The following is a 27,265-nucleotide window of genomic DNA, read 5'->3' as shown; positions in this document are numbered from 1 at the left end:
AGTTAGTACATCTGAAATATCCTGAGAAGACCTGTGGTCCATCACGGCCTGTGTGTTCGAAGTGAAGCTTCTCTGATGTCCTCAGAGGCTACTGAAGATTTACTTGTTATGTAGACATAAATACCTAATATGCATCGATGCTCTAAACAATAGGGACGGCTTCTTTCAGAAGTGCTTTTCATTTTGTTATACACTGAAATTTGTTATCATGTTTACTTTTATTTTGTGATTTATTTTCTGTGGTTTGAACTGTACAATATTGTTTAACAAGGCTCACTTTGTGTATGGCAGCATGTACGGGTAACAAACAGAGTAGGATTTTTTAATTCTTCTCAAATATTACTTTAATTCAATTAATTTAATAAACGTACATTCAGCATTTCATTTTCTGGATGTATAAAGACAAAACACTTTAATCAACATTTCTGTAAATGTTGCTGTCAGCCTGAAAGCAATTTTGAACTATTCTGTATTATTTTTGTACAGTTTTAGGATTTTCCTGAACCTACACAAAATATAGGTCTATAGTAATAAAAAAAATAGTATTATGAATAATTTGGTAGCTAAGCCTCAGGGGAAAGACCGCCGGAGCGGTACACGCATCAATGCATGCCAATGTTTTTTTTGTTTGTTGTTGTTTGTTTTTTTTTATAAACTACTACTACTGGATTAAGTGTCGCACACTGAAGGCATGTAACATCTGGGAGGGGCAGGGCTGCTGGGGCAGCGTCGAGTCGGCTGGCCGTGTGGAGCGGGGGCTTTGATCCGGTGCAGAAGGGAGCCCTCTCCTCTCTCGCAGCTGCTGAGATGCGCAGGGCTCCGACGCAGCGCAGGTCGCGGAGCTGCTGCTGAATTACAATCGGGACGCGGAGCCACCATGCTCGTCTCGTGTTTTACGAATCGCCGCTCATTTTTTTAATTGAAGCCGTGTTGTCGGGATGATTTCGTCCGGCGGTCCGACGCAGGAATGATTTTTCTCGGCTCGGTTTTGCTACAGAGGACCGCGGAGACCTCCGACGGCATCGGTCATGCTCTCTGGTAAGAGGTTCTGCTCCAAGATGTCCTTCCCAGCCCGAATGGGCGTATTAATGAGCAGCCGCGGACACCACCGGTATCCTCTGTAAATACAGCTTGGCCTAAATAGGACTCATGAAGGCGTTATTTGCTATTGTATTTTTTATTATTATTATTATTATTATTATTATTATTATTATGATGTTGACGCGCATTCACCTAAGCGTTTGTCATGGTGTCAGTGAGTGACACACCTGCGATGTGTTGTGGGCTCCGTTAATTAGCCCGGTGCGCGTCTTTAGCAGCCGCTGCCGCCGTCTGCAGCGACTATGCAGATGCAGGATGGCCGCTGTTGCTGCCTCACAAGCCGGGCTTAATGTGGGAGCACATGCTTTCCACACTGGGTTAAATAACACGCCTGTAAGATGTAACACAAGGATTGTACCCAATGGAATCCGTCATGTGTCTTTCATTTGTGCCTGTGTCGCTCTCCGGCGTCTGTAAACAGGAGCATACTGTTTGTGCGGCACCTCCATTCAAAGGCAGGAAATGCCAGGATTTGCAGCCGCATCTGCGTGAATTCAACGGGCAGCGTCAAAAGGAGTAAAAATGTGTGTCATGCTTCTTGGGAATACACAACTTCTCCCTGTTGCTGTGATGTTGTGGAGCAAAATAGGCAGAAGCATGCTGCTGCCGCTGCCTGCTGGGCCTGATCGATTTCACTGTTCTCATTTATAAATACTGCTTTTTCTCATGCAGCAGTGCTAAGCCCTATTATTAACAGATTCCTGAACAAGGATGTCTGTCTGGATCTGAAAAAAAAAAACCCCCTCATCCAAATGGGTTGTGCGGGTCAGTCAGTGCCTTCAGGGTGATTCACTGCTAATCCTCCGTTTGGTGTATCAGGGAAACACCTCTCTGTTTTCAGAGGAGGATTTTCCTTTTTGCTGTTGAGCATTTCTGAAAGTGCTGATTGTTCCTATTTTAGGGTTCTTGTATTTACAGGCCTTTTGCAAAGAGGTTTGGTTTAGCTGTTTAATTGCGGGGGAAGTCAGGAGACCGTTCATGCAGGGTTTCATCTTGATCAGAGGAACTTTGACACATGTTGGTGTTTGTTTTCACTCCTCTCTCTGTGCTGTTATCTTCAAATGGGTGGGACGGCACTTTTCTAAAAAGAGCTCCCTGTGGTTTTCATACTGCTTTGGGTGTTACACTTCAATCAGACACTGAAATTGGACCTTGACCCAGATCGGATCAAACACAATAATATTCTACTGCCACTTCGTTACATCAAGGTGATACTGCTCCTTTTATGATACCCTCAAGGCATGGACTGACATGATTTGAGCATTTGGTTCAGTCGTAGCTGACTGACAAACGTGTGTTTAGAGGGCAGTGTGAAAAGTCACACACCTCTCAGCAAAACCTTTCACCTGGACATTTGCATGGGTTGAAAATGAAAACATGCCTCTGGCTTCATCTAAAGTGTCTTGGGGTTTAGTGTGTGAGCTCAGGGAATCAAGTCCCAGATCTTATCAAGTGATGAAAATACACCAGAGCAGTAGTGACATGGATAGGAGAGAGAATTCACCCACATTTCCTCAGTTATAAAAAAAAAACTTGAAGTGCTCAAAAGAATCAGATCATGCTGTAGTGCATGTATTGTAATGAATGTAACTGCACGACTGTGGCTGCACATCATAAGCAGCTCTGAAATCCCTCCAAAATCAACAAAGCGGATTACAGCCACAGAGGAACATGAAAACAACTCTGGAATACATACAGAAATCCCTCCAGGTGTTACAGAGCAAAGGGAAAATGTATAGGAATAATCCCTTCGGACATTAGAGCCACATTCCTTTCTTTATTACTCCCCCCACCTCAGCTTAGTAGAATCCAGGTGGATAGCAATCACCAAGATTGCTTTGTTTCACCCGTGCTACTTGTGTCAAACGTGCAAAGGTGAGTGTCAAGGCCAGTGAGGAGAAAGAGTGAGCCACACGATTGGTCAGGCCGAGCTCAGCTGCCCTGCTGTGTGCTGATAAGCGTGTTATAAATCAGTATTTCATGGATACAGAGAGCACATGAAGAGATCATATTAGTGTGGGGTGGGGGGTAGAGGATGGGGTCACCTGACCTTCCATAAGCCCTCCACAATTCTTTGGTTAGAGGTTGGTGAGGTGGAGGTGGTTCAGTGGTAAATCCCCAACATTGAGTCGTCTGCAACTGATGATGACTGATCTCTCTTTCATATCAAAACTGAATAGAATTGCATGCCTTGATTTTTTTTTTTTTTTTTTTTTAGGATGAAAACAGTTTGGTGTGTAACATCCTTGGAGTTTGAATGGCAGGCAGAGATTGCAGATGAAGGACACATTGCTGTTCTCTTACAAATGAACAAAGCAAAGTTCAGAGGTCAAACACATCAGGAAAATCCACCGGAAGCGTTACCATGGCACATTACTGAAGGCATTGTGTGAGCGCCATATATTACAGCTACACAGTCTGTCGTGCTACTGGCCTAGTTGTGACTCATTTTGGGACCTTCATGCTTGTCTAACAGGAGCTGTATAGTTGTAACCCTGCTCTGGTTACCATGTGTAAGTTCACAACAGCAGCAGCTGTGTCAACACCAACAGTCAACATGAGGGCAGCCAGCCTCACCTGTCCACGGTGACTGGGGGTGATATTTCAGCTGCGCCTTTACGTCTCAGCTGCTCAGTGTTGCCTGTTGAAAGAGGCCAACAAACATACTGTGCATCCATTGCCATTTTCAGTGGAGAGGAGGTTGGTGCTGAAGCGTTTCCTGTAACATATTAAGAAACACTGAGGTGTAAGTCATGAATATGTCTTCTCTATAAATGCTGTTGACAACAGAAGCCTGTTCCTGGGACTCTTGGGCCAGATAAAAGCTGACAGCACAGAGAGTGAATCTCCTTAAGAGCCGGGAGCCATCGTGTTTATCAAGGGATGAGAAAACTGGATATAAAACTGTTGCTTGTAGAAATTTAGCTTTGCTATGAATGTTGCGATCTAATATATATGACTTCTAAGCTGAAGGGAGTGCAGTGCGGTTTCTTGTGTGGACACGGTAGGATTGGACCTACAGGCTCCAGTGTTTAGCCTGCCGGACTTGAATATTAAACTCCTCGCTGATTTGCATTCGTGTGATGCACGCGGCACAGGGGCAGCTCACTCTCATTGCACAGCTCATGTTTTAATCAGCATGGCTCCCTCAGCGCTATCTATACCACCCTCCAGAGCCCCCCCCCCCCCCCTCCCACCCTCCCCCTCCCCCCTGCACATGCTATGTCAACATGCGTTTGATGATCGTGGAGCGTTCATATTTCTCGTACTCGTATCTCCTCTGATCCTTCCTTTGATGTCGTTCTTTGTGACTCTGTTTATCTGCTTCTTCATTGTCCCGCCATCTCTCCTGCAGGCCTCCTCTGGAATGTGATGCGGTCTTGTGTTGTTGTACCTGTACCTGAGCACACATCTGCACACCAGATGTTGAAGAAGTTAGTGCTTGACTTTAACCAGTGAGACCACAGATCCTCTCAGGTGTGTTATTTGGTAGACTAAGCGTTTCGAGGGCTGATTGAGTCTCACTCTTCCTCTTGTCTTTGACAAAAGAAATGCTGTTGAATGAGTTTGTGGTCATTTGAGAGAGCTTAATTTTATTTTTGATGTATTTGGTGCACTAATCTTACCACTGCAGTGTTTTTGCTTTGCTTTTTACAGAGACCTCTTGTCAGACTGCAGCTCTTATTGAGATGTGTCATTTCTTTTTCTTTTCTTCTGGACTTGAGTCATCTTTCTTTCCACAGGTGGTACCATTTCTGTTTCACTTGAGCTTTTATAACTATTGCTGCTAGCTGTCTACTAAATTACGGGACAGTGGGAAATGCTAGAACATGATGTCAAGTGCAGCACATGTCTTGGCTGCACCGGAGCACACTGTGCACGTACAAGTAGAAATAGCCCAGGTACAGTGGTCAGGATGTGCTAAATGTGATAAGCTTGCTGCCTTCTGGAGAGTGGAAGTGTGTCGGCTCTGGGAAATGGGACAGTGGCGTGTCCTGACGCGTTGCATGTAGACTCCACTGGTGTATGTTGCCCTGTAGAGAGGTACCGAGAGGAGAGTCATCGAAGCTCATTTAAGCCAAGTGAAGTCAGAGTGACAGGAATATCTACTTGTTAATGTTTGCTAACGTTAGCTAACATTAGCACCGTGAGCTACAGGTCATACCAAAACAAGGAAGGCTGTGAGTAAAAACACTGTGTATTGAAGTGGACAAAGGTGGGTTTTATGGTTAATGAATTTCAATGTTCATTTGTTTGTGGAAACGTGTTATTTGTGTCTTCAAAAGTTACATTGAATTATTTTAAAAGAGTGCCAAAAACTCAGTAGGGCCAAAAAATGAAGCATAGTTAATCCGCAGCACTGAAGGATTGTTAGCTTTATAAAGGGATGCAGGGCATATTTTAGTCAAACTGAAAAGGATAGCACCAAGTGTCCAAGCAAATGTTTTGGTTGCTGGACAAAGCCATTCTTAAGAGGCATGGCAGCGTTTTGGCTGCAGCATTCAGCTGCCCAGCGACGGTCCAGATGAATATGCCTCTGTCTGCCTCCTCTTAACTGCTTCCCTCTGCGACTTTATTACTCCACTGCTCAACAGAGCACAAACATGACACTTCATGTACTTTCCCAGGTGCAAATCGTCCTCCGTATATTAGATTAACTTAAAATCTGATCATCATTGACTCATGGCTTTGTGTAACAGGATTCATGTGATGAGCTTTTGTCTGAGCAGCGGTCGTAACTCTGCTGCTTGTTTGTGTGAAAGGCTCCTACTTGTCTGTCAATGGGAGGTCAAGCATGCTGGAGGTTTTCACACGTACAGGAGCAAACAGCAGTTACTGGTTCAGTTCCAGGACAGGAGCCAACGCAAACTCAGGAGAAGTATTTCAAGTATGCCTCCACACAAAGTGAGCCTCATTCTTTAAGTTGTGCGAGCGAGGAAAACAGAACACCGGGTCTTACTGACTCCAAAGAAGCAAAAAGCTGGTCAGTTGTGAGCAGAGTGTTGAGACAGCTGCTCAGACTGACTGATAGATAAATGTTGCTGTTTGAAAGATGGGATGCTGGCAGAGGCAGTCTTTGGATGGGTAATTTTGATTCAGCCCTTGAGGCCTTCCATCTAGATTTGTGGGTTGAACGGAGTCGTTTTATGATTTACTCGACTGGCAAGGAGACAGCAAGATGCTTGTTTATGGCAGCGATTTGTGAGCGGCGTTGAGTGAGAGGCTTTTGGCAGAAAACGCTGTCGCTATTTTTGGATGTCAAGTCTCTATTGGGTATTAGGGTAGAGGCTTTGTTTGTAATGAACCTCCATTATGTGGAGGAAAAGTGCACATGAAACATTGCTCACTTGCCACAGTTGGGGGGAAGGCAGTATTTCTTGTCTACGGTTGTGCAAAAATAGTGTTATCATCAGTTTTCAGCAACAGATTTTTTCCTTCTGTAGAATTATCCAATAAAATCAGATATGTAAAAGCTATAACATATAGCAAAGGCCCTATACAAAATAACTGTCATATAAACCCTAATGTTTATGACAGCAGCAAAGAGCAAACTCTATTGAATATTACATTTGTTCCTCGCCTCTGTTATTTATTCCATCACTTTGCCTCTGGCTCTGTTCCTCTGGCTCCCTCTCTTTTTTGTAGTCATGGCTGTTCAGCTATTGAGACATAAAACACACAGGGCTTAGGTTTCTCCCACTCCATTTCCCTCCATACATTATTAATGTTACTTATTCTGTCTCACTTTTCGTTCTCTTTGCAAATTAATTGGTTGCTAATTGCGTCTGAGAGCTAATTATAGACTATTACTCACTTTTAAAATGCCTTAAGGTGCAAGTTAAGTCGTGATGAGACTTTTGTTGAACTTTTGATATTTTAAAAATGTCCTATAAAACTTTTAAAAATTTTAAATATGGTTTTATATATGGTAAAAATCTGGGTTTATAGTGCTTTTAACCATAATGTACTCTTTTGTTTTTTAAGTTTGTAATTTCTTTTTTTCTTTTTTTTTTTTCTGAAGGATTCAGCTCTAGATACCTGAGCAGAGGTGCAGTGGCTCCCCCTGATGGTACCTGGTGTAATCTGATCTAGGAGACACCCATGCTTATCTACTGCTGACTTGCTAGAAATGCATCAACTGACTCTCCACCTCAAGACAACATATGGCTGATACTGCAAGGTTTGAGAGGAAAAAACACCTAAGCCTGGGTGGGGTATGTTGATGCACCTGAGCTGCAGTTAAATCTTAGTTTCTTTTTCATCAGGTGAGGACGTGGTTGGGAGTGAGAGTTGTAAAGTCCCCAGAATTACATCACATGGAGGTCAAGGGACATCTGATCACATCCATGGGTTTGGGGGCTCCCGGTGAGTCATAATGACTTCTCACAGTGTAATGACGCACACTTTCATGTCCGGACAGGCCTGTAATGGTCTGGAAAAGCCATCAGCTTGTGTTGTTTCTGACAGTTCAACAGAAGGGAAGCAAAAGTGTTTTTCTCAAGGGAAGAGCCAGCTGAAAAAACAGCTGTATGTGTGAAGGCCTTTTGTTCACATATTGTCAACACAGCTGCTAGATAATCTTATCAGAGCACTGAATTACTGTGAACAGACATCACATTGTTAGAAATGGACACTTTAAAATGCAACCACTTTAAAACGGTAGAAACGTTACCAAAATACTTCACTTTCTTAACTTCTTCACATCTAAATTCCATTGATTTGGCTTAAAATATCCCGTCTCCAGTTGTTAAGGAGAAGTCTGGCATTTTGCTACAATGTTCTTATAGTCAACAAACCCCATGACAAGACTAAAACCAACAATGTGTTAGTTTGTCTCTCAAAACGTTCTGACTGAAGTGTGAATATTTAAAGACGGGACACAAGTCAAAGTTTCACAGTATCACAGTTTCATTTTTAAATAAATGTTCAATAATTTAGTTGTACGTTTGTTTGTTAGTTTTGGACTCATTCAAAATAAGTTATAGTCCAATGTACAAATGAATGAAGGAACGTTCCACCCAATGTCATGGTGGGGCTTACTGATGTGTTTTTTTTAAATAGGTTTTAGACAACTGGCATGTGATGTGTGAGACTAAAAAAATGCAATATTTCCAGCCATATCCTTTTAGCCCTCTGATTGTTTCTGATGTGCGATGTGTTCTGTGATGTGTAGATGTTCAAGGCAGCCAGGACAACAAGCTGCAGGCTGAGAGGATTGCAGCTTTGCAAGAGAGGAAGCAGGCCCTGGAGGCTCTGCTCAACACCAGAGTGGGAGAGCTGAAACAAGTCTGTCTGCAGGAAGCGGTGAGTGGCTCTCACTTCTGAAACCGGGTACAACATTCCCAGTCCATAAAGCACAAGTGTTTAGATGATAACAGCATTATTATTTGTGTTATTACTGAAGAGATGGTGCTAAATACAGTATATTTTTATTTTGTGTAAAACCACAAATAGAAAATCTCAAATCTTAGATGCAACTAGCAACGAATCAGTGATATGTTTTTTCTCATATAAAATGGGCTGCATATTAATATCTCCTGGAAACTCATCAGCACATGTTAATGAAGCCACAGCCGCCTCAGCTTTTCATTAACAGCTGTTTAACACATCCCTATGTTTTCAGCTGAATGTATGGTCCCTCACTCTCTCTGTTTGCTTTATTCTTGGATTCACAAGTTGTCTACTCTGTTGTTGTCATTTGATTTGTCATCGTGCAGTATTAATAAAAGAGGATGATCTAGACATGCCTTGTGTGCACTGAAATTTTTACTGTATGAATCTTTTAGCAATTTTTCCTGCTGTAGCTCAGCATCCTGTCAGCTGAATGAACCTGCAGCTGTGCACAGGATCATCATGTGTTGATTATCGTCTCTGTTTTCAGTGTATCTCTCTTTGAATTTTGAAGCACCACTCAACTGCAGGTGTTATCCTGTTCCTGCATTTTCAACATATCAATTTCAATACAGTCGACTATTTACAGGGATTTATTGAGTCTTGCGGTAATCTATGAAGCAGTATCGTTTAGTGTGACACTGAGCTCACAGGCTGGTGAGAAGGGTTTTAGTAACTGGAGGCTAATAAATGTCCTCTGCAGGAGCTGACTGGGAAGTTGCCGCGTGCTTTCCCCCTGGAGACAGGAGAAAAACCCCCACTTGTGCAGCGCAGGGCTGGCCTGGCGCCCAACACCAAGGCAGAGGTAAGTCAACACCTTGAATATCAATTGTGTTTACGCAGCAGCTGTATTTCTGTGTGTACTTGTGGTCTGACATGGCTGTCTGTCCCTGGCCGCAGGATGAGGCTGCCCAAAGAAAGCAGATGAAAGCCATCTTCACTGGTGCCCTGTACAGACACTCAGAATTAGACCGAAATGTCCCAAATAGCAAGAGGACAGTTCATCGGGGGTGTCACACAGGTACAATTACACAGCACTCGCACAACTGCAACATTTTCAAAAATTGACATAATCAGGGGTAAGTGAATGTAAACCAAGCCACATTGTCAGTAATAATTCATGCATTTGCAAAACACATTTAGCTTTGCACTTATCTTTAGCAAAGATATCAGATGTCACGCTGCATTGTGTGTGTGACCTGAATGTTTGTCTTTCAGAGGACACTGTCATGTCAGAGAGCACAAGCTCCATGTCAGATTCAACATCCCATGACAATGGTGAGTCAGCTGTGTACAAACTGTCTTTCAACAACTCTCTCTGCCTCTGGTGGATGCTCTGTTCTACATCCATATTCATAATGAGCGTAACTGAAACAACAGCCAGTAGGAACAGCTGAATGAATTTGCCAGTGTTGTTATTCTCACATTCAAAATGCAACACTCACACTTAGTGGGTGGGAAGCTCATTTTCACTTGTAGTGTTAAGACACCAAATAAGAATACACAACCACATTTCAGTTGTAAGCCCAAAATAGCACACTTGACTTGGTGTCGACCATTTCTTTCTTTCTCATCTCCCAAAAGAGTCCTCTCCCAGCGTGGCTGCTGACCAGCGGTCTCTGTCTCAGCCCCGTCTCACTGTGGGCAGCCCTGACCACAGGATCAGCAGGAAACTGTCTCCGGTAGAGATTTACTACGAGATGAGGACACGCCGCAACTCTGTCACAAGCTCTGTCAGGTACTTAAATTAAAGTGAGCCTGAGCTACAGGCTGCGTGATCCGTCTGGGAGAGAACATATTATAGTGCACACATGCTGATGATTGTTTTTAATGTGTGGGTGATAAATCATAAATGGATCCATGTCGTCTTGTGTTGCTTCTCACAGCCCAACTCACTCTTTACCAAGAAGTGCATCGAACGTTGAAGGTAGAAGTGTTCCAGCGACTCCTCTGCTGGCCCGAACTGCTCCAATCAGCGTTCATGTCCGGTAAATCTTTGATGCTGGGCTGCTTTTGTCTGATGCAGCACAACTACAGCTCCCTCCCTCTGTGTAAACTGTGTGGTTGGAAAATGCTTAATGACTTAGTTGAATGCAGAAACAGAGTCAGGGTTGTAACAACGATTAGTGTCATATTTAGCTACCAGCAAAGGCTCGAGCTCATTGTTTGGTCTTTAAGCATAAAAGTATGTGTCTTCTTAAGGGATTTCCTGTGAATGCAGTTATACGATTTTGATTAAAATTGCCTTCACTCACTCTTTATCCATAGTGCTGAGAGTCCTCCTCTATTGTAAGCTGTTGTTGTGCTCTTGTCTCTGCTTTAGGTCAGATGCATCGGGGGGTAATGGGTTGAAGCAGTGGTCTGGCAGCTTGGATGTGCCATATATGATTCCATTGGCCCAGGAAGGCTCTTCGTCTGACCGCCGAGGCTGCCCGTACAGCTCCCGAGCCAGGCGCAGTAACAGCTCAGAGGCCCTGTTGGATAGATCGAGTCTCCCTGATGATCCAGCAACTAGAAATGGGATGCCCCCCAGGGGAGGGCCCTACAAGAGCTCGGAGACACTGACTGATGGAAAGCTGCGACACATTCACCTGGGCAGCCCTGAGAGACACGTGGACGGCTCTGTGGATCAGGCCAAAATGCGTCTGTCCATGGGCGGCAGAGGGGCTGGGGGAGGCTACAATGAGCTACTAATGGACTATATCTGGGGGAAACAGCAGAGGATGCCAGTGCAGCACCACTTGTATCAGTCCACAGGCAGGATCTGGCAGGACATGTCATCTCCGCGATCCTCCACAGCGGTGGCGCCCCCCCATACCAACGGCTTTTCTCATTCCCAGGTGCATCTGCCCAGCGCTGCGCCTCCTTACAGCCCCATGGTCCTCCGAGGGTCCCAAGCTGAGCTGCGACGGGTCAAAGTCACCAGAACCAAATCTTGTGGACCCTTTATTCCTTTGCAGCAGCATCCCCAGGATGCAATCCTATTATCAGCGTATGAGTCTCCTCTTCCTGCCACCGGCACCACCACATCCTCCATCCCCAACCTTCATCCCTATCAGACTGAGCTGTCGGGCCCCTCCCTCAGTCGCAGACCCCCACAGTTCTCTCTCCCGACCCCAGAGGACTCAACCAGAAGCCTGCATAAAGCTCTGGCTCTGGAGGGACTACGAGACTGGTACCTGAGGAACGCCCTCGGCTATCCACCTGCTGCCTCAAAGGGCCATGAGGCAGGGATCTCTCGCCTCTCACATCCCCACCCGCTGGTGCACCAGGCCCAGTCTGTACAAGGTGAAGCAGCCAACATCCACAGGCCTCAGATACCCCAGTCAGCCAGCTTCCACGGTCTCCCACTGCATGGAAGGTCAGTACTTTTTATTTTAGTGCTTTGTCTCTTTTACATTTGTACTGTGTCTCTATTGACGGGGATCATCAGTGTTGAGACAGTAGAAGTCATACATACATTCATATGAGGAATTGAACTTTTTCTCATTATTGTTGTGTATTTCACAATTGCATTGCGCACAAAGAAAGAAACGTACTATCACTTTAAGAGGGAAATTTTATTGAGCTACAGATTTCAACATGTATGTTTGCAAATACAGTCAATCAGTTTGTACTACTGAGATTTGCATAGTTGTGTTTCTCCATGGAAGCTGGCAGCAAGTCTTCCAGCAGAGGATGGGGCCATTACTTTCACCCTGTCGCCAACCAGTCCATCTGTCATCCTGTGACGTTTACAGTCGTGGGTGTTTTATTTTATTTATATTTTTTCATTTGCCTTTTTTTTGTTGTTGTTTTGCATGGCCAGCATTGTCTCCTGCCGCTGCCTCATGCCAACATCTATGCTTTTGGTTGTTTCCTGATCAAAAACACTCTCCCTCAGATACTAATCATAGGCCTCCATGAAGTGCCTGAGGAACAAGAGTAATGAATGCACATTCAAATGTGAACATGCCCATGTTCACATTTGAATTAATGGGCTGTTTAAATATTACAGTATTTTTTTCTTTCCTCCTTAATTTCATAGGGATTTTATGAAGTTTCAAGGGCGCCCCTCTGTGAGCGCCATCATATTCTGACCATGATTCATGCTTTTTATTTCATGAAGGTGCATCCTCACTGTGGTTTTACGCTTCGCTGCATGCCTCCTGTTTGTGGAGTGCTGTATTGATTTGTCTTGCATCCCCAACAGGTCGATGGAGTTCTCTCTCTATCAGGAGACTCCTCATCCACAGATGCAAGAGGTGACCTCAAAGGAACCCAGTGCAGACCCAGGCACCCTGGTCTGATGCAGCAGGACACACACACACACACACACACACACACACACACACTACATTATGAGCAAAACACTGTAGCCTCACACACACATTCACTCACTCAAATAGTCACACTCTCACATAGACAAATTGATACAATGTGACCTCAATTGCAAAGCAAAACACGGCAACCTCAGCAGAAAGAGACTGGAATAAATGACAAACTGTAGCTGTGCAGTGTGAAAAAGCCTTGGCAAGTTCCCCGTGTTATAACTGATTCCACCAGTATGAAATTCAAACCCAGTGCTCTCATGTGGATGTACACTGGTGTTGACTTACAGAGTATGTAACAACAACATGGTCATGCTGTATATCGATATTTCTGGTCTAACACGAGCAGTGAAGTCCTTCCTAATAACCCTGAAAAGTCTCCCAAGATATACTTTTTTACAGAATATATACAACTCTAAATCACTATTTTGTATCTTCTGAGATATAAAGAACAGTTATACTAAAGAGGTAATTTATTGCTCATTAATCGTGTGATATACAAAGATGTTATGAGCTCACGTCATTTGAAAAGTATCAATACATGCCAATGAATGTGTGTTTGTAAACTATATAAAATGCAAAAACAAGCTTCAGTCCTCATCTGCCATTTCTTTCACAGCCATTTGTATTTTTCATGTTTGATAAACGAAAGGGGCCATGAACTGTAGCGTACTGGTGTAGCAGGACGGGAGTGCCTAAATGTTTTAATATGAAAACTAAACCTTGGTTAGAAAACTTTAAAGTGCTTTCTAATAATCTGAAATGCTAGCATTAAGCCTCTGTGAGCTTAGTCTAATCAAAAACTGAAAGCAGTTCACGATGTCACTAAATTAGGATATTTGGAATGATGTCATATATATTGTGATTTTTGTTTTGTTTTTTTTTGTTTTCTAGATTCAGCTCGGTGCTGGCTGATAAATGTAGCTTTCTCTGTGCTGACCTTGCCAGAATAATTAGACTAGTTTTTAGGAAAAATCTGAGGGCTGTTGTGAGACCTACTGTATGGCGGTAGCACATGACTGTATGACAATAATTTACACATATCAAATCATTTTTTTCTGCATTTAATTGTGGAGGATTTGAGTGTCATACAGAGCACTTTATGGACATCTTAAGCCTTAATTCCCTTTGAAGTTGTCACCATGACAGATGACAGGCAGTAGGAAAGTTCAGACAGGGTTTATAATGGGGCAAAGTAAAGTGACTTTTGTCAAAATCTGCTGTAGGTCTATCTGAATGTTAGTCTGTATATAGTGTCGATTGTACTGATGAGTTTTTGAGCTGATATTTTACTCCCATACTAACATTGTAATTTTTAAACTAACCACATAATAAGTATTTAATCACAATAACCTCCCCCAGTCCTTCCACCCCCAAGTGAGCACTATATAATTGGTTGTAGGCAGTGAGGTTGATGGTGTGAAGAGAATAGGGCTGCTGCAGTGTTGAATGACGGTGTGAGCAGGTCTCATACCAGTAAATTTGTTTTTTAGAATTCATCCTGGCTGACTTTTTGTATTCGGAATGATTTCAACTCATTTCATGTGTTTGGTTTTTGTGTTGTTAAAAAAACTTTGCATTTAAAAAAAAAAAAAAATCAGAATAGTTATGCATTTATGCACCATAATACATGTCTAAGTTGTTGTAATCAGAGTCGTGGTAGCATTCTGCAATGTGAACATGAGGAGAAATCAGATTGAGAAATAAATGAAACTGAAAATATTTGTCTCGATGTAAACAAAACTCAGCATTTTTTTAAAGCATTTTTTTCCATTTAATGTCCTTGATCTTTGGTCATCTTAGGACTCATTTGAATGTAATTCTTTACGTGTCATAAGTGATGTTTTCTACTCTGTTACAAACTGTAGCACACCATGAAGTGTTACCTGGTTTCTTCTGCTGTCTTGTGTGTTTACATCCTCTCAGTATCCAGCTTCATAGAGCTTCTTTCAGCTGGTTAAAACCTGAAATCAAAGACCAAACTGCTGTGCACTGGGGGTCGTAAATGTATTTTTCATATAATGTACTCTGTAAGTTTAAAATTAATAATATAAATTTAGCTCTAAAGCAAATTTATTCAAACTATACTATATTTATGAACCTATAACATTTTGTAGCTATCTACTGTAGCTCTTTCTCATCAGTGCAGGAATTGATAATGTGTGTTAAAACCACTTCATTCAGCAGTGTGACGTGTTAATATTTGATTATTCAGATTTAATTTTTTTTATTATAATTTTTTTTAGATATTTAAGTGCAGCTGTTTTCTCTTTCACTCCTCTCTTTATAACTAGGCCCATGAAATAAGGCTAAAAAGGCCTGCCCTATACTGTATGTATGATTGTGCATTCATTCTACTTAATAAAGTGTCATGTTGAAAACAAAACACAGAATGTTTGTTTATTCTAAGACAAAATCCTTTTCACAGCAGGCATTGGAACTCGTCACGGCAGGAAAAACATTGTTAAATAATACTCTTAACAATGGCTCTGGTCCATTTATGTGTATGAGTCAGCCATGTCAGTGAGCCAGCATGCACAGGTGCAGAGCGCCTAAACGAGTAAGTGAAGCGATAATATTATTAATTACACCTGTGGTTTCCCTGCTGCAAGTCAAAATGTCTGCCACTACATCCCTGGTTTAAGCCCAACCAGGAGTCTTTTTGTTTACATCTCTGTAGACCTATCATGTCATTTCTCTAATATCTGTGATAGATACATAAAATGTTCAGAAATACTTGAATATGGAGGAAAAAAAGCATCTTCTGGGAATTAAATAATGTCATCAAACTCTATGTACTGTTGAAAGTGATAAATACCTTAGTGGTCCTACACCAACAGGGTGAGTACTTGTCCATGTGGTCCTGAGAGAAGGTCTAATCAGCAAAAGTGAAAACACTTGTGCTGGAGGACCATGTGTGTGAGGGGCCTATGGGCATTTTTTTTTTTTTTTTTAGTTTAAGTTCTTACTGTAGTCCTCAAAAGGATAACTGAAAATCTTCTGTAGTATTTCTGCCCTATTACAATACATTAAGTGAGCAGTACAGTAGTTACATTTCTTGCTATTATTACATTTTTTAGAAATCTGGGATAACAATACAGTAATGATTTTTTTTTTTTTTAAATATATATCTCCATTTGGACCAAGTGTGATAAATGCAGGGTGTAGCTTCCTTCAAAATCCAATAACTGGATTAGGAAACTCAAAGATAAAATAAATAATAAATAGATAAGGGACTGATCTCCTCGCCACCTCTGGAAATAGAACTGGTCGCCACACGGTGATAAATGCAGTGAGAAACACACCGGGCAGAGGCAGCGGCAGCAGCCTGCTATTCCTGGACCTGCCTGGCTCACACACTCACAGGGCGGAGGAGCTCCACTCACCTCACGTCGGGCTTATTTCTCCCCCGCTTTACAAATATCAAAACCGGATACGGGCTACCACTCACTGGGGTAAGAAGTTGTTTTCTGTATTTATTACGAGCGAATACGGGTCATTGTGAGTTTGTGTCATCTTCAAGACCAGCCACAAGCCGCTAACTTTTTTTGTCCAGCATTAGTCTAAATGACACTTCCGGCAAAAACCCATCAAAATAATAGCATGTATGACTTGGTGTGGCTGCGGGAGCAAAATGGAATAGAAGTCAATTGAGTATGCTAAATACATTTTATAAAACAAGAAATGTAGACATTAAAAGACAATCTAGAACAACGTTTAGCTAGCAGTAGAGCTACGAAGTGTCATAAACAGTATTCAAACATGCTGGCTAAACATCTGTCACAGTAGAACTGAAGCTGCATTGAAAAAGCAATGGAGGGAGCAAGGACCTTTTCTCCCCTCAAAAGGGCTTTTGTTCCAAATATATTGTTTGAGTTGTAAAATGTTCATTAGCTTAATTGTAAATATCCAACAGAAAAAAAAAAATAGAAACCATAGCAAAAACTGGCAAGATGAGCATAGTCAGGCTAAAAGGATTCACACAAACAAGCCATCAACTAAACTGTACAGCTTTTAAAGTGCATATTGTCCTTACACACTTTGCACACTGGTACAGGATATGACTCCACTCTCAGGTTTTATCTATGAACAGACACTGTACTGCTGGGCTTTTATTTTGAAGTACTTGGCATTTTTGTGTTAGATGACTTGCTGTCTTCTAGACATCAGTAAATCTTGCCAGTTCCATTACGTAAAGTGTACAACCACAGACAAATAAGCCAATGTCACCAGTTAATGAGTGCAGTGAGAGCTGTCTGAAAGATGATTTTTCATCACTTTACCATCTTAACAAAATAACTGCCAGGCATACAGACATAAAGGATATCTAGCCGCATATCCCCTGACATTAATGAAATGATTAATTCAGCTTCATGTTTACAACTGTGGTGCCCAAACTGTGACAGTTCATGTGGTTTCAGGAAGAGTTCAGTTGCAGCTGGGTGAGTGTCAGGAGCTATTTACGTTGACATGCCATTCATCCAGCTAAAAATAAACATACACATTCACTGGCCCCTTTGAAATGTCATTGCAAACAACCCACTGCAATCAGCACAAGCTACTTTCCAGAGACAAACAGTCAGTGAACTCCTGCTTCAGACATGATTCAAGACCTCCTTCCATTTTTAAGTGTCCAAATGCATTTTTGTTGCAGCTCTCTCCCTGAGTGCTGCTGTCACCTGGGCCCATCTGAGCTGTTCTCAAACTCAACACGCTCCGGTTAAACATGTCGTCATCATATGCTGCTGCTATATCAGCCCTTCTTTCAACCAGCTCTACTAATTCACTCGTCAAACCCAACGCTGACCCCTCCTCAGACACAGCGGGGAGTCCTAAACCTTCCCCCCACCCCGCCAAACCCCCTCCAGCTGTACAGATACATCCTCATTCACCTGAGCCTCTGGGATCATTTGAGGAGCAACAGGAGAACCCTGCAGACTATGGCTTAGGTAGGCAGCACCCATGTCAAACACCCACACACTGTTTAAGCTCTTTTATTTGATGCAGGTGGTACATTGTGTTGCAGGTGGTTATTACTCTGTTGAGATTGGAGAGATTTTTGTTGACCAGTACCAAGTGGTTAGAAAGTTGGGATGGGGTCACTTCTCTACTGTGTGGCTCTGCTGGGATATGGTGTAAGTACAGATTTGACCTTTTGACCTTTCATAATAACATAATAACATAATGTAGTTATTACATAAACATAGTAGCAGCTAACTACCATAATTGTTTGCATGCAGGAAAAGGCGTTTTGTGGCTCTGAAGGTGGTGAAGAGTGCTCAAACATTCACAGAGACGGCAATGGATGAGATCAAACTTCTGAAATGTGTCAGTGTGACCACACGGCTTTTCTTTTTAGTTATGAACTCAGTGATTTTTGGTATTTTTAGTGTACTCTTACAATTCACATGTAGTGGACTCATCTACAGTGTTGTAAATGCATATAAGTGTCGTGTCAACACAAAGAAAATAATAATAGTTATATTAAATACAAAAGTTGTGGCCTATTCGCAGTGATTTTAAAATTTTCACGTGAATGCAAACCAGCATCTCTGACTGTGCCTTATATTTATTCATTAAATCGAAACAAGTGCTAAGTCATGGCGCCATTCACTCACAGTGCAGATGTCTTTATCATCTTTATGTATGATATATGATCATCAGGTAAGGGACAGCGACTCCAAAGATCCTAAACGAGAGACAATCGTGCACCTCATCGATGACTTCAGGATCTCTGGAGCAAATGGAGATCGTATCCTTTACAGACAGGAAAGCGTTAAACCACATTATGTCCCTATGCTGTACCTTTATGGTGCAGGTATGGCTTTTCTATCAAATTGTTTTTAAATTCTTCTGTTCACAAGTGTGCCTGCATAGAAACAGACAGACCTTGAACCAAAGTGGGGGGACTTGTGTATATATAGATCATGTCAGTGTGTTTTAGATTTCTCCAAATACCTGAGAAACCCTAGATACTCAGTGTGTATGGTTTGAAACAAGGTCCTTAACTGCTCTCCAGATGTGTGCATGGTTCTGGAGGTGCTTGGCCACCAGCTGCTGCGGTGGATCATCAAATCTAACTACACTGGCCTCCCCCTGCCCTGCGTTAAGAGCATCCTCAGACAGGTGCTTAAATCAGCCTCCCTGTCTTTCACCCCTGACTGAGCTCTTTGTGTGACCAGATTATCTTCTATTTTTGCTCCTCATCGACATGAGGTGCAGTGACAGTGACTCCATTTTCATTCCTTATCACAGGTTCTGCAGGGTTTAGATTACTTGCACACTAAATGCAAGATTATCCACACAGACATCAAGCCAGAAAACATCCTTCTGAGAGTGGACGAGGTTTATATTGAGAAACTGGCGGCCGACACCAAGCTGTGGCAGCTGCCAGTGTCTTCTCCTATCACCAGCTCCTCAGGTTAGCGATGCCATGTTAGTGGTCACATGGATTTTACTCTGATCCTCTGTACAATATGTCAAGGTAAAATTTAGTTTTGTTACTGTTGCTTCTTTTCCTTTGATGATGTTTTCACTTTCTGCCAGTAAACAGAGGCTCCAGAGAAAAGCAGGTGTGTAACCTGAAAACATCCTTTTATTTTGACATTTGTAGTATTTCTTTTACAACCACATTATGATCTGTGCCTTCCTGCTATCACTTCTTAAGAGTTTGTCCAACTTTTTGGGGAAGCTGACTGGAGTTTTCCACACTCTTGGGGAGTGGGTGAGATAGATTTTGTGTTGGGTTTTTTCACTCGAGCTTCTTAACTGCATCTTGACTACACCCAAACCCTGGAACACATCAGAGGACATGTCTGGTTATAAAAAGGCGGGACACTAGATATTTAACAACTACCTTTGAGGGACATAGTAAGCGTTTATGCTGTCACTCTGCAGTACTTTTCTTTGACCCTATCACACTGACCCTAAAGAAACAGTTGAAATCCCTGATCATTATTGTACAGTTTTTGACTTAAACTTCATATACTGTATTTACATGAAGCAACTTTTCTGACTCATTTTTGCACAGGAGTCAAGACAACTAATGAGCAGAAACAAGGAATACTTACATATTTTTATTAGACAGGTCCTGTATTCTTTAATAGAAAAGTGTCTTTAACTATCACTATTAGAATCCAGAGATATGTAGAAATATTGGAATGGTCACTGACTCTATTTTGCATGTTTCCATATTCTGTCATTACTACTTGCTTGTGTTGAATTTCTGCTCAAACTAACTTGCTTGCTCTTGCAGCATTGTTATGTCACCAACAGGCTCCTGTGGCTCAAGTTGGTGGAGCAGGTGGGGGAGGGGGGTGGGGCTGGACAACCTCAGATTCTGATCTCCTTCCCACAGTGTCCTACTGCTTTACAACATGTAGAGAAACAGATTCAAAACTCATTGTTAAGATATTATTACATGGAATTCATGTAAAACTCTGTAAGATTATAGTAACTAGAGACCATATGAATAAAAAACAGCTGTAGGGAAAAAAAACAATGAAAATGTAGTGAGTAAATCCAGGACTAAAAACATGCTAAGATTTTAGGATTTCATTCTGTAGCTCTATATAACAGATCTTGGTAAAAGACGCTGATGAAAAGTCAGAGTACATAATGCTTTTTAATTATATACTGTATGTGTTAATACTATATGAACCTGAATGTCAGTGTAGTGGTGTGCATGCCTGCCACAGTGTCTTTTTCTTTTTCACTACCACTGAGGGAAATTTTCTAATTGTACTCAAAGTAGCTTTAATTTGCATGGTTTGCTGAACTTTTAAAACAGGTATGAAGTTGTTGTGATGAATCACTTAACATTTTTTTAAATTCATTTTTTCATTCCATGGTCACTTTCCGATTGTTTCCCACAACTGTCTGCATCCTGCAGTCCAGCAAGGTCTCCAGGAGCTCAGTTAACCGACTGACGAGGAAAGACAGGAGTCGACGAGGACAGGAGAGGACACCTGACCACAAACAAAGAGACAATCTTCGTGTGTCGTTTTCTGATGTCACTCCTCCCACTAGCACCCGTAGCTTCACCTGTCACTCTAAGCTCACAGGCCCTAACCTCACGTTAAGGAGGCAGACCCTGCTGCTGGAGGACGGATTGGACTTGGCTCCACATAGCCACAGAGACTCCATCTGCTCGTGGCCAGACCTCAACACAGACACTCCTGTCTCTGGCTCTAGATCAGTGTTATTACATCAGACTGCAGACAAAGAGCCGCCTCCACCTTCGTCATCCTCTCCCTCTGGTTAGTCTCGTAACTTTTGCCTTGTTGTTTGTTTGAAGTCTATCCTACAGTAATCTGATCATCTTCGGTGTCAATTTTTTCAGGAATGAGGGACTCTGATGTAGTTTTGGACCTACTGAAACCACAAAATGCTGATAAAATCCTCATCAAGATTGCTGACCTGGGCAATGCCTGCTGGGTGGTGAGTGATTTATTCAACAAGCAAACTGACCCTGATGAACTGTACAATTAAAATGAAATAGTTTCATCCTCCCAGTAAGAGCATATCTCCTCCATGGCTTCATAATCCTCCATTATTCATACATTAACATGCTGACTGGCCAAAATTCTTTAGACTTTGAGTTATATTTCTTAATATTTATCATGACATCATATTTTGCAAGATGCCTGAAGTTGATATGTGCTTATGCCATCTAACTATGCTGCTGCAACTACCCACTGGGTTCATGAGTTATTGGCAACCACCAAAAATGGGAAAAATTACAGCTCGTTTTTAGATTAATTAAAATATGTTTCGCACCAAATTTATTGAGATTTGATGAAATTTCTTGGAGGAGTGATGGAAAAAGTATCAAGCAAAAAATCTGAATAAAAGAAGAATCTGGTAGCAAGAAATGGGTGGGGCCTCTCCTGAAAGATTTCTTCTAAATCAATAATCAGTTTTGCTTTTACACCTCATAGTTGTCAGAGCTATAAGCAAACTGCAAACTGTTTTATAAATGGCCACATGTCTGGTTTATAAAACACTGCCAGCCCATTATTTTTACAGAACTCAGTGTGACAGGTGCTTTCTGTGGAGCACAGTATGACAGCCATATTTACTATGCCCTCCAGTGAAAAACACAGTTGCCATATGTTTCCACTAAGATGAAACTGTGTGGGCTGCTTTGAAATGTAGCTGGAGAGAGACGTACACTATTATGTTGCATTCTAGCGAAACCCAGTGCTGGTTGTGATGCTTCTTGTTTCATTTGACAGAGTCAGGAAAAGAGACAATGGTGTTATTTTGTAAAACACCTTTCAGCCACGTTAGCAGCATGGCTCTACGGATGGGAATGTCCGCTACTTTGGTCCAGACTGAAATATCTGTTGGATGGGTTGCCATGCACGTTGGTACACACATTAATGTCCCCCTCAGGATAAATTGTTAGCACTTTGGTGATCCTCTGGCTTTTTATCAGGCCCCACCATCAGATGAAGATTTTACTTGTTCAGTACATTGGTTTATGATCAAACACCCACAAAAGTAATGACATTCCCATCAGCCTCAGCTATACTACTTGTTGTGCTTTGTGCCAATTATGTTTGTATGTTAACATACTAAACTAACATGCTGACTATGATGAACATTGTACCTTCTTATCATCAGCAAATTGTTAGTGTTAGCATTTAGCTTAAAGCACTGCCTTTTTTTTAAGTACAGCGTCAAAGAGCTGTTAACTTGGCAGTAGACTCATAGTCTGGTCAGAAATATGTTTCCATTTGTTTGGTTTTGTAGTCATTAAAGACATGCACACATATTTTACAATCACATATAATAATCATTGACATAATTTTGCATATAACAGAATTTTGGCAAAGATAATCCTAGACCCATCCTATAATTAAGAATAACAAGTCTTTAATTTCATGGAGGCAGTTGTTGTAGTTAATTTGCTGAGCTGAACAAAGATAAGGACACTTTTTGTTTAACTGTTACAGCAATAGTCATATGCCAGTGTGTTATAATAATGAAACATTAAAATCTCATGTCTCCTGTTAGCATAAACACTTTACTGAAGACATCCAGACGTGTCAGTACCGCTCTGTGGAGGTCCTGATTGGTGCTGACTACAACACACCAGCTGACATCTGGAGCACCGCCTGCATGGTGAGACAAACATCTGCACAGAGACATTACGTTTGGGTTGTTTGTCTGTCCGTATGTCCCATTCTCATGAGAATGATATCTCAAGAACACCTTGATGGAAGTTTGTTACATCCAGCACAATTGTTCACTTGGACTCAAGGATGAAATGATTAGATTTTGGTGGTCAAAGGTCAAGGCCACTGTGACCTCACCAAACACGTTTTTGTCCATAACTCAAGATTTTAAATGCCAATTTTGACAAAATATACTTAATGAAATCAAAGTCTTTGCTACATATATTAAATGAGTTTGGACAGATTCTAGTTTTTTTTCAAACATTGCCATTTCTAGATTTGTCTTGACCATCTCTGCTCCTTTGTGTGCTCTGCAGGCTTTTGAGCTGGCCACAGGAGACTATCTGTTCGACCCCCAGTCAGGAGCCAGCTTCTCCCGAGAGGAAGGTTTGTTTTTGTCACTACATCCCCTTTGTCCTTGATTAAACTAAATGTCCCTATGATACAGCTTCTTCCTGTCCCTTCAGATCACATAGCCCATATCATTGAGCTGCTGGGACCCCTCCCCACCCAGTTTGCCCTCTCAGGAAGAAATTCCAAAAAATACTTCAACCGTAAAGGTAAAATGTATGAAATTGTTCATAATAGTTCTGTGCTTCATACTGCCACATTACCTGCATCTGATATTTGGACTTAGAGACTTTTCTAATGCTCAGAATAGAGTTTGCATATTTCATATTATATTATACAAATGCTTAAAAAATGATTAAGGTTGTGTTTCCTGATGCTGTTCATATTATGGTGCAGCCCTCACAATTCATGGCAAAGAATGTTTGAGATAAAACACAAACTTTATATTAACAATTTATTTGCAAAAACGAAAAAAAAAGACAAAAGTGGTGTATCAGTCTACTTTTTACCTTGTCTAGGACAACTGCGACACATCACAAAGCTCAAGCCATGGAGCTTGTTTGAAATCCTCCAAGATAAGTACGAGTGGCCGCGGGAGGAAGCCGCCCAGTTCAGCTCTTTCCTCTTGACCATGTTGGAGCTGCTGCCAGAGAAAAGAGCCACAGCTGCCCAGTGTCTGAAACACCCCTGGATCGCCTCCTAGACACCTGTACTGTTCAGCGTCCAGTGGACTAGCTCTCTGTTCAGGAGCAGACTCAGACATATTGGATGTGACTTGGGACTTGGGTCAGCTGTGGGAGTAGTCTGGTGCTGGCATCATGAGCACAGCTTTCATAAATATTTATTAGCCTGACTAAGAGCCTTTTCCCAGTTGGGTTGTTTGGTCTTTAATTTGCCATCAGATCTAATTCAAGCACAGCAATGACCAAAGAGAAGTTTTGTCTTACTGGAAAAGGGCCGTCTAACATGATGAGGAAGTTCTTGAGTTTCATTCTGAGACAGGTACAGAGGTTTCCGAAAAGATTCAAACCTGTTCACGTTTTGCACTTTATTGTGTTGGAGGTTTAATTGTAAATGTATAATATTGCCTTTTTCCCATCGATCTTTACTCAATAATTCATGATGAGAAAATGAAAACATTTTTAGAATTTTTAGCAAATTTATTAGAAAAAACCTGAAATCCCTCATTTAAACATTATTAAGATCCTTGAGTCAGAATGCTGTGGAAGCTACCGCTTTGGCAGCTATTACAATTTTGAGTCTTCTTGGGTAAGTCTCTACAAGTTTTGGATTTGGCCACTTTATCCCATTCTTCCTCGACTGAACTGTCATCTTCAGGTCTCCCCATAGATATTCTGTGGGGTTTGAGTCTGGGCTTTGGCTGGGCCACTCAAGGACAGTCAGAGACTTGTCCTGAGGCCACTCCACTGTTGTCTTGGCTGTTTGCTTCAGGTCATTGAAAGGTGAACAGTTGTCCCAGTCTGAGGTCACCTGCACTGTGGAGCAGGTTTTCTTCAACCTCTCTGTATTTAGCTGCTCAGTTCTGACCAGTCTCCCTCCACATCCATGATACAGCCCCCACCATGCTTCGCTATAGGGATGGTATTAGCCAGGTGATGAGCGGTGTTGTAGTGCTCGGAGTTCTGCAAAAGGATTCAAGTTGTATTTCATCAGAACAGATAATCTTTTTCCTTATCCTGTCAGAGTCCTTTAAATACCTTTTAACAAACTCCAAGCAGGCTGTCATATGGCTTTTACACAAAATGGCTTCTGTCCAGCAACTCTACCAAACAGGCCTGATTGATGAAGTGCTGCTGAGATGGTTGTCATTTTGGCAGGTTCTCCCATCTCTGCAGAAGACTTCTGAAGCTCTGACTTTGGAACCATTGGGTCCAGGAAGAGTCCTGATCCGTTCAGACCTCTTTCATTTCACAGTTTTTGAGGCCATTGTGCTCCAGGATCACTCGGAGCTTTAGAGATGGTGGAGGGTACATGGGGTCCCTTGGACTTTATCTGTGCCTTTCTAAACTATGTCTAGTCAGTTTGATTTGCCACAAGGGAAGTCAAGTTCTAGACCCATCTCAAGAAAAATGAAAGCAAATGGGCTGCAACTGACCGCAATCTGGAGCGTCGCAACATAAGGTCATGAACATTTTTGTAAATGAGTGTTGTCAGTTTTTGATTTTTACTAAATTTACAAAAAACTCTGATTTATTTCCCTCTTTGATATTGTGGATTATTGAGTATATATTGATGGGCAAATTAGCAATTTTATAATCAATTTAATATTAAAGCTACAACACAATAAAGTGTGCAAACAATAAAGGGTCTGAATACTTTCTGAAGCAACTGTAAATCAGGAGCTCCCTTTGTTAAACATATGGAGGAGATTGCAGCAAACCAGTCAGAAGTATGAGCTTGATTTATTCAGACAGAACTTGGTGTCCAAAATGTCAACTTGAAGGATTACTTTGATGACTCACCTCAGAAAAAGGCACTTTATATGTTGGTTTATTAAGAAGAAACTGCACTCTGACAATAGTAGAGATTTTAGGTGAAAATATAATTGAAATGGAAATGAGATAGAATTTGAAATGATTCAGTAAAGTATCAGTTTAAACATCCAGACATAATTAGCAGTGGTTGCAGCAGCACTGAGAGTTAACCCTAATAAATCATTAAATGCCATGGAATTACTCCCTCCTTTTTTCCAATCCCAGAGTGTGCGCAAGTGTGTGTACGTGTGATGTGTTGAGATTTGGTGTGTTGTGCATTCCTTGCATGCTCACATTCAGCAGGGCTCTGAGAGGGGGATGGAAGGAAGAGGAGGGAGGAGTTAGTCTTGTGTAAAGGCAAGCATATGTCCGGATGTTGGAAAACTCACAGATTTTCTTCTAGCAGCTAGAGGAGGTGAGAGGAGGACAGGGAGCAGTGCCTGCCCACACATGTAAGTCGTATTTTCTATTAGATTTTAATAAGAGACCTTTCAAGAATGCATGAAGTGTTGTTTTACGCCTAACAAGTGTTGGTTCCTGTGTTGCGCAAAGGAGACCACGGCTCAGTCTAAGTATAATTCCTGTTTTGGTCTGTAGAGTGTGTGTACTTATAGCACTGGGGGAGAACAAGGGTTAGATTTAGTGCCAAACTGGCATCACTACAACACTCCTCAGTCATGCCATTTTCACAGCGAATATTGTATCATAGCTTCAATAATGGGGAAGTTTTCTGGTAATCTTTTCATGATGTGGGTAGTATGCATGCCATGTAACTTGGTGTTGTGCAAGTGTGTCTCTACACAACGACAAAAGATATGTGTTTATCAAACTGTGCCAAGAGCATTCTGCATTTCAGTTACTGAGTGTCTTGCTGAATGTTAGGAGTAAGCCAAAGTAAAGGTTAAAGTCCCAGTGTTCTGCCTTTTGTGACACAGCTCTTAACCCCTAACCAGTTGCCATGCAACTCAAACTCCAAATCAAAAGGAATTACCTCAACCCCATTGGTCTCACACAGTTGCATTATTAGAGCAAGGTAGAGTCGTTTCCAGCCATGCTCTTCACTGCTTTCCCACAGACGGACTCTGGCTGTGCTTTTCTCCTCAATTTCTCCTCTTTTCTTCCCACTTGGTCTGTGCTTGAGATATTTAAACAGGCTAGTTGAATTTGAGAGTGGGAAAGCTGCACACAAAGCACTGTGCTGTGTGTTTACCAGTGCTTATTGCAGTTGATATTAAATGATATCCTACAGTGATATCATCACTTTAAGACGTGTGTGGATGTGCAGCCTGAACCTGGCGGCAGCAGCAGCTGATAATGAAAACAGGAGCAGTAACAGTATTGTACACTGCATAGTAAACACCCATCTCATTAGCCTGACACAAAGGGAGAGGTAGAGTGAGAGGAGATATGAGAGCTTTCATTTATCTCATGCAAA

General features: G+C 41.9%; 3 protein-coding genes and 1 long non-coding RNA gene across 5 annotated transcripts in view; 3 read left to right on the top strand and 1 right to left on the bottom strand.

Moving 5' to 3' along the window:
• The first annotated feature begins 418 nt into the window (after nucleotides 1–418).
• ccdc120b (coiled-coil domain containing 120b) lies at nucleotides 419–15,196 on the top strand. The gene is made up of 11 exons (XM_071493147.1): nucleotides 419–1,038; nucleotides 7,124–7,282; nucleotides 7,368–7,467; nucleotides 8,276–8,406; nucleotides 9,197–9,298; nucleotides 9,394–9,514; nucleotides 9,712–9,771; nucleotides 10,078–10,231; nucleotides 10,380–10,481; nucleotides 10,817–11,854; nucleotides 12,686–15,196. Exons 3-11 carry the CDS (start codon nucleotides 7,419–7,421, stop codon nucleotides 12,780–12,782), a joined length of 1,854 nt encoding a protein of 617 aa, XP_071349248.1. The 5' UTR covers nucleotides 419–1,038; nucleotides 7,124–7,282; nucleotides 7,368–7,418; the 3' UTR covers nucleotides 12,783–15,196.
• LOC139630067 (uncharacterized) lies at nucleotides 4,908–16,117 on the bottom strand. Its single transcript, XR_011693101.1, has 4 exons — nucleotides 15,622–16,117; nucleotides 14,690–14,767; nucleotides 6,683–6,761; nucleotides 4,908–5,135 (listed from the first exon to the last, which is right to left on the bottom strand). It is a non-coding gene; the product is annotated as an uncharacterized lncRNA (long non-coding RNA).
• On the top strand, nucleotides 15,391–26,023 carry LOC139630065 (SRSF protein kinase 3-like). 2 transcript variants are annotated; one of them, XM_071493148.1, is made up of 16 exons: nucleotides 15,391–15,644; nucleotides 16,068–16,258; nucleotides 17,458–17,752; nucleotides 17,830–17,938; nucleotides 18,044–18,131; nucleotides 18,468–18,555; nucleotides 18,823–18,929; nucleotides 19,059–19,224; nucleotides 19,350–19,375; nucleotides 19,471–19,527; nucleotides 20,695–21,061; nucleotides 21,145–21,242; nucleotides 22,824–22,931; nucleotides 23,302–23,371; nucleotides 23,452–23,544; nucleotides 23,854–26,023. In XM_071493148.1, exons 3-16 carry the CDS (start codon nucleotides 17,530–17,532, stop codon nucleotides 24,036–24,038), a joined length of 1,785 nt encoding a protein of 594 aa, XP_071349249.1. In that variant the 5' UTR covers nucleotides 15,391–15,644; nucleotides 16,068–16,258; nucleotides 17,458–17,529; the 3' UTR covers nucleotides 24,039–26,023. The 2 variants fall into 2 exon arrangements, with proteins under 2 accessions (XP_071349249.1, XP_071349250.1); XM_071493149.1 differs by lacking the exon at nucleotides 19,471–19,527 and having other exon boundaries at nucleotides 15,409–15,644.
• Nucleotides 26,024–26,136: 113 nt separating this feature from the next.
• The window catches only part of comtb (catechol-O-methyltransferase b), a 5,641-nt gene continuing 4,512 nt past the window's right edge, over nucleotides 26,137–27,265 (top strand). Inside the window, exon 1 of the mRNA XM_071493150.1 lies at nucleotides 26,137–26,282. Coding sequence (XP_071349251.1) covers nucleotides 26,281–26,282 — 2 coding nt within the window. The 5' untranslated portion in view covers nucleotides 26,137–26,280. The remainder of the gene's footprint in view (nucleotides 26,283–27,265) is intronic.

Source organism: Trachinotus anak, unplaced genomic scaffold, assembly GCF_046630095.1.
Source record: "Trachinotus anak isolate AG129_WGS33_773 ecotype Australia unplaced genomic scaffold, CSIRO_AGI_Tana_v1 ptg000013l, whole genome shotgun sequence".
In the NCBI taxonomy this organism is placed as follows: domain Eukaryota; kingdom Metazoa; phylum Chordata; class Actinopteri; order Carangiformes; family Carangidae; genus Trachinotus; species Trachinotus anak.
This window is presented reverse-complemented; position numbering and strand designations above follow the sequence as displayed.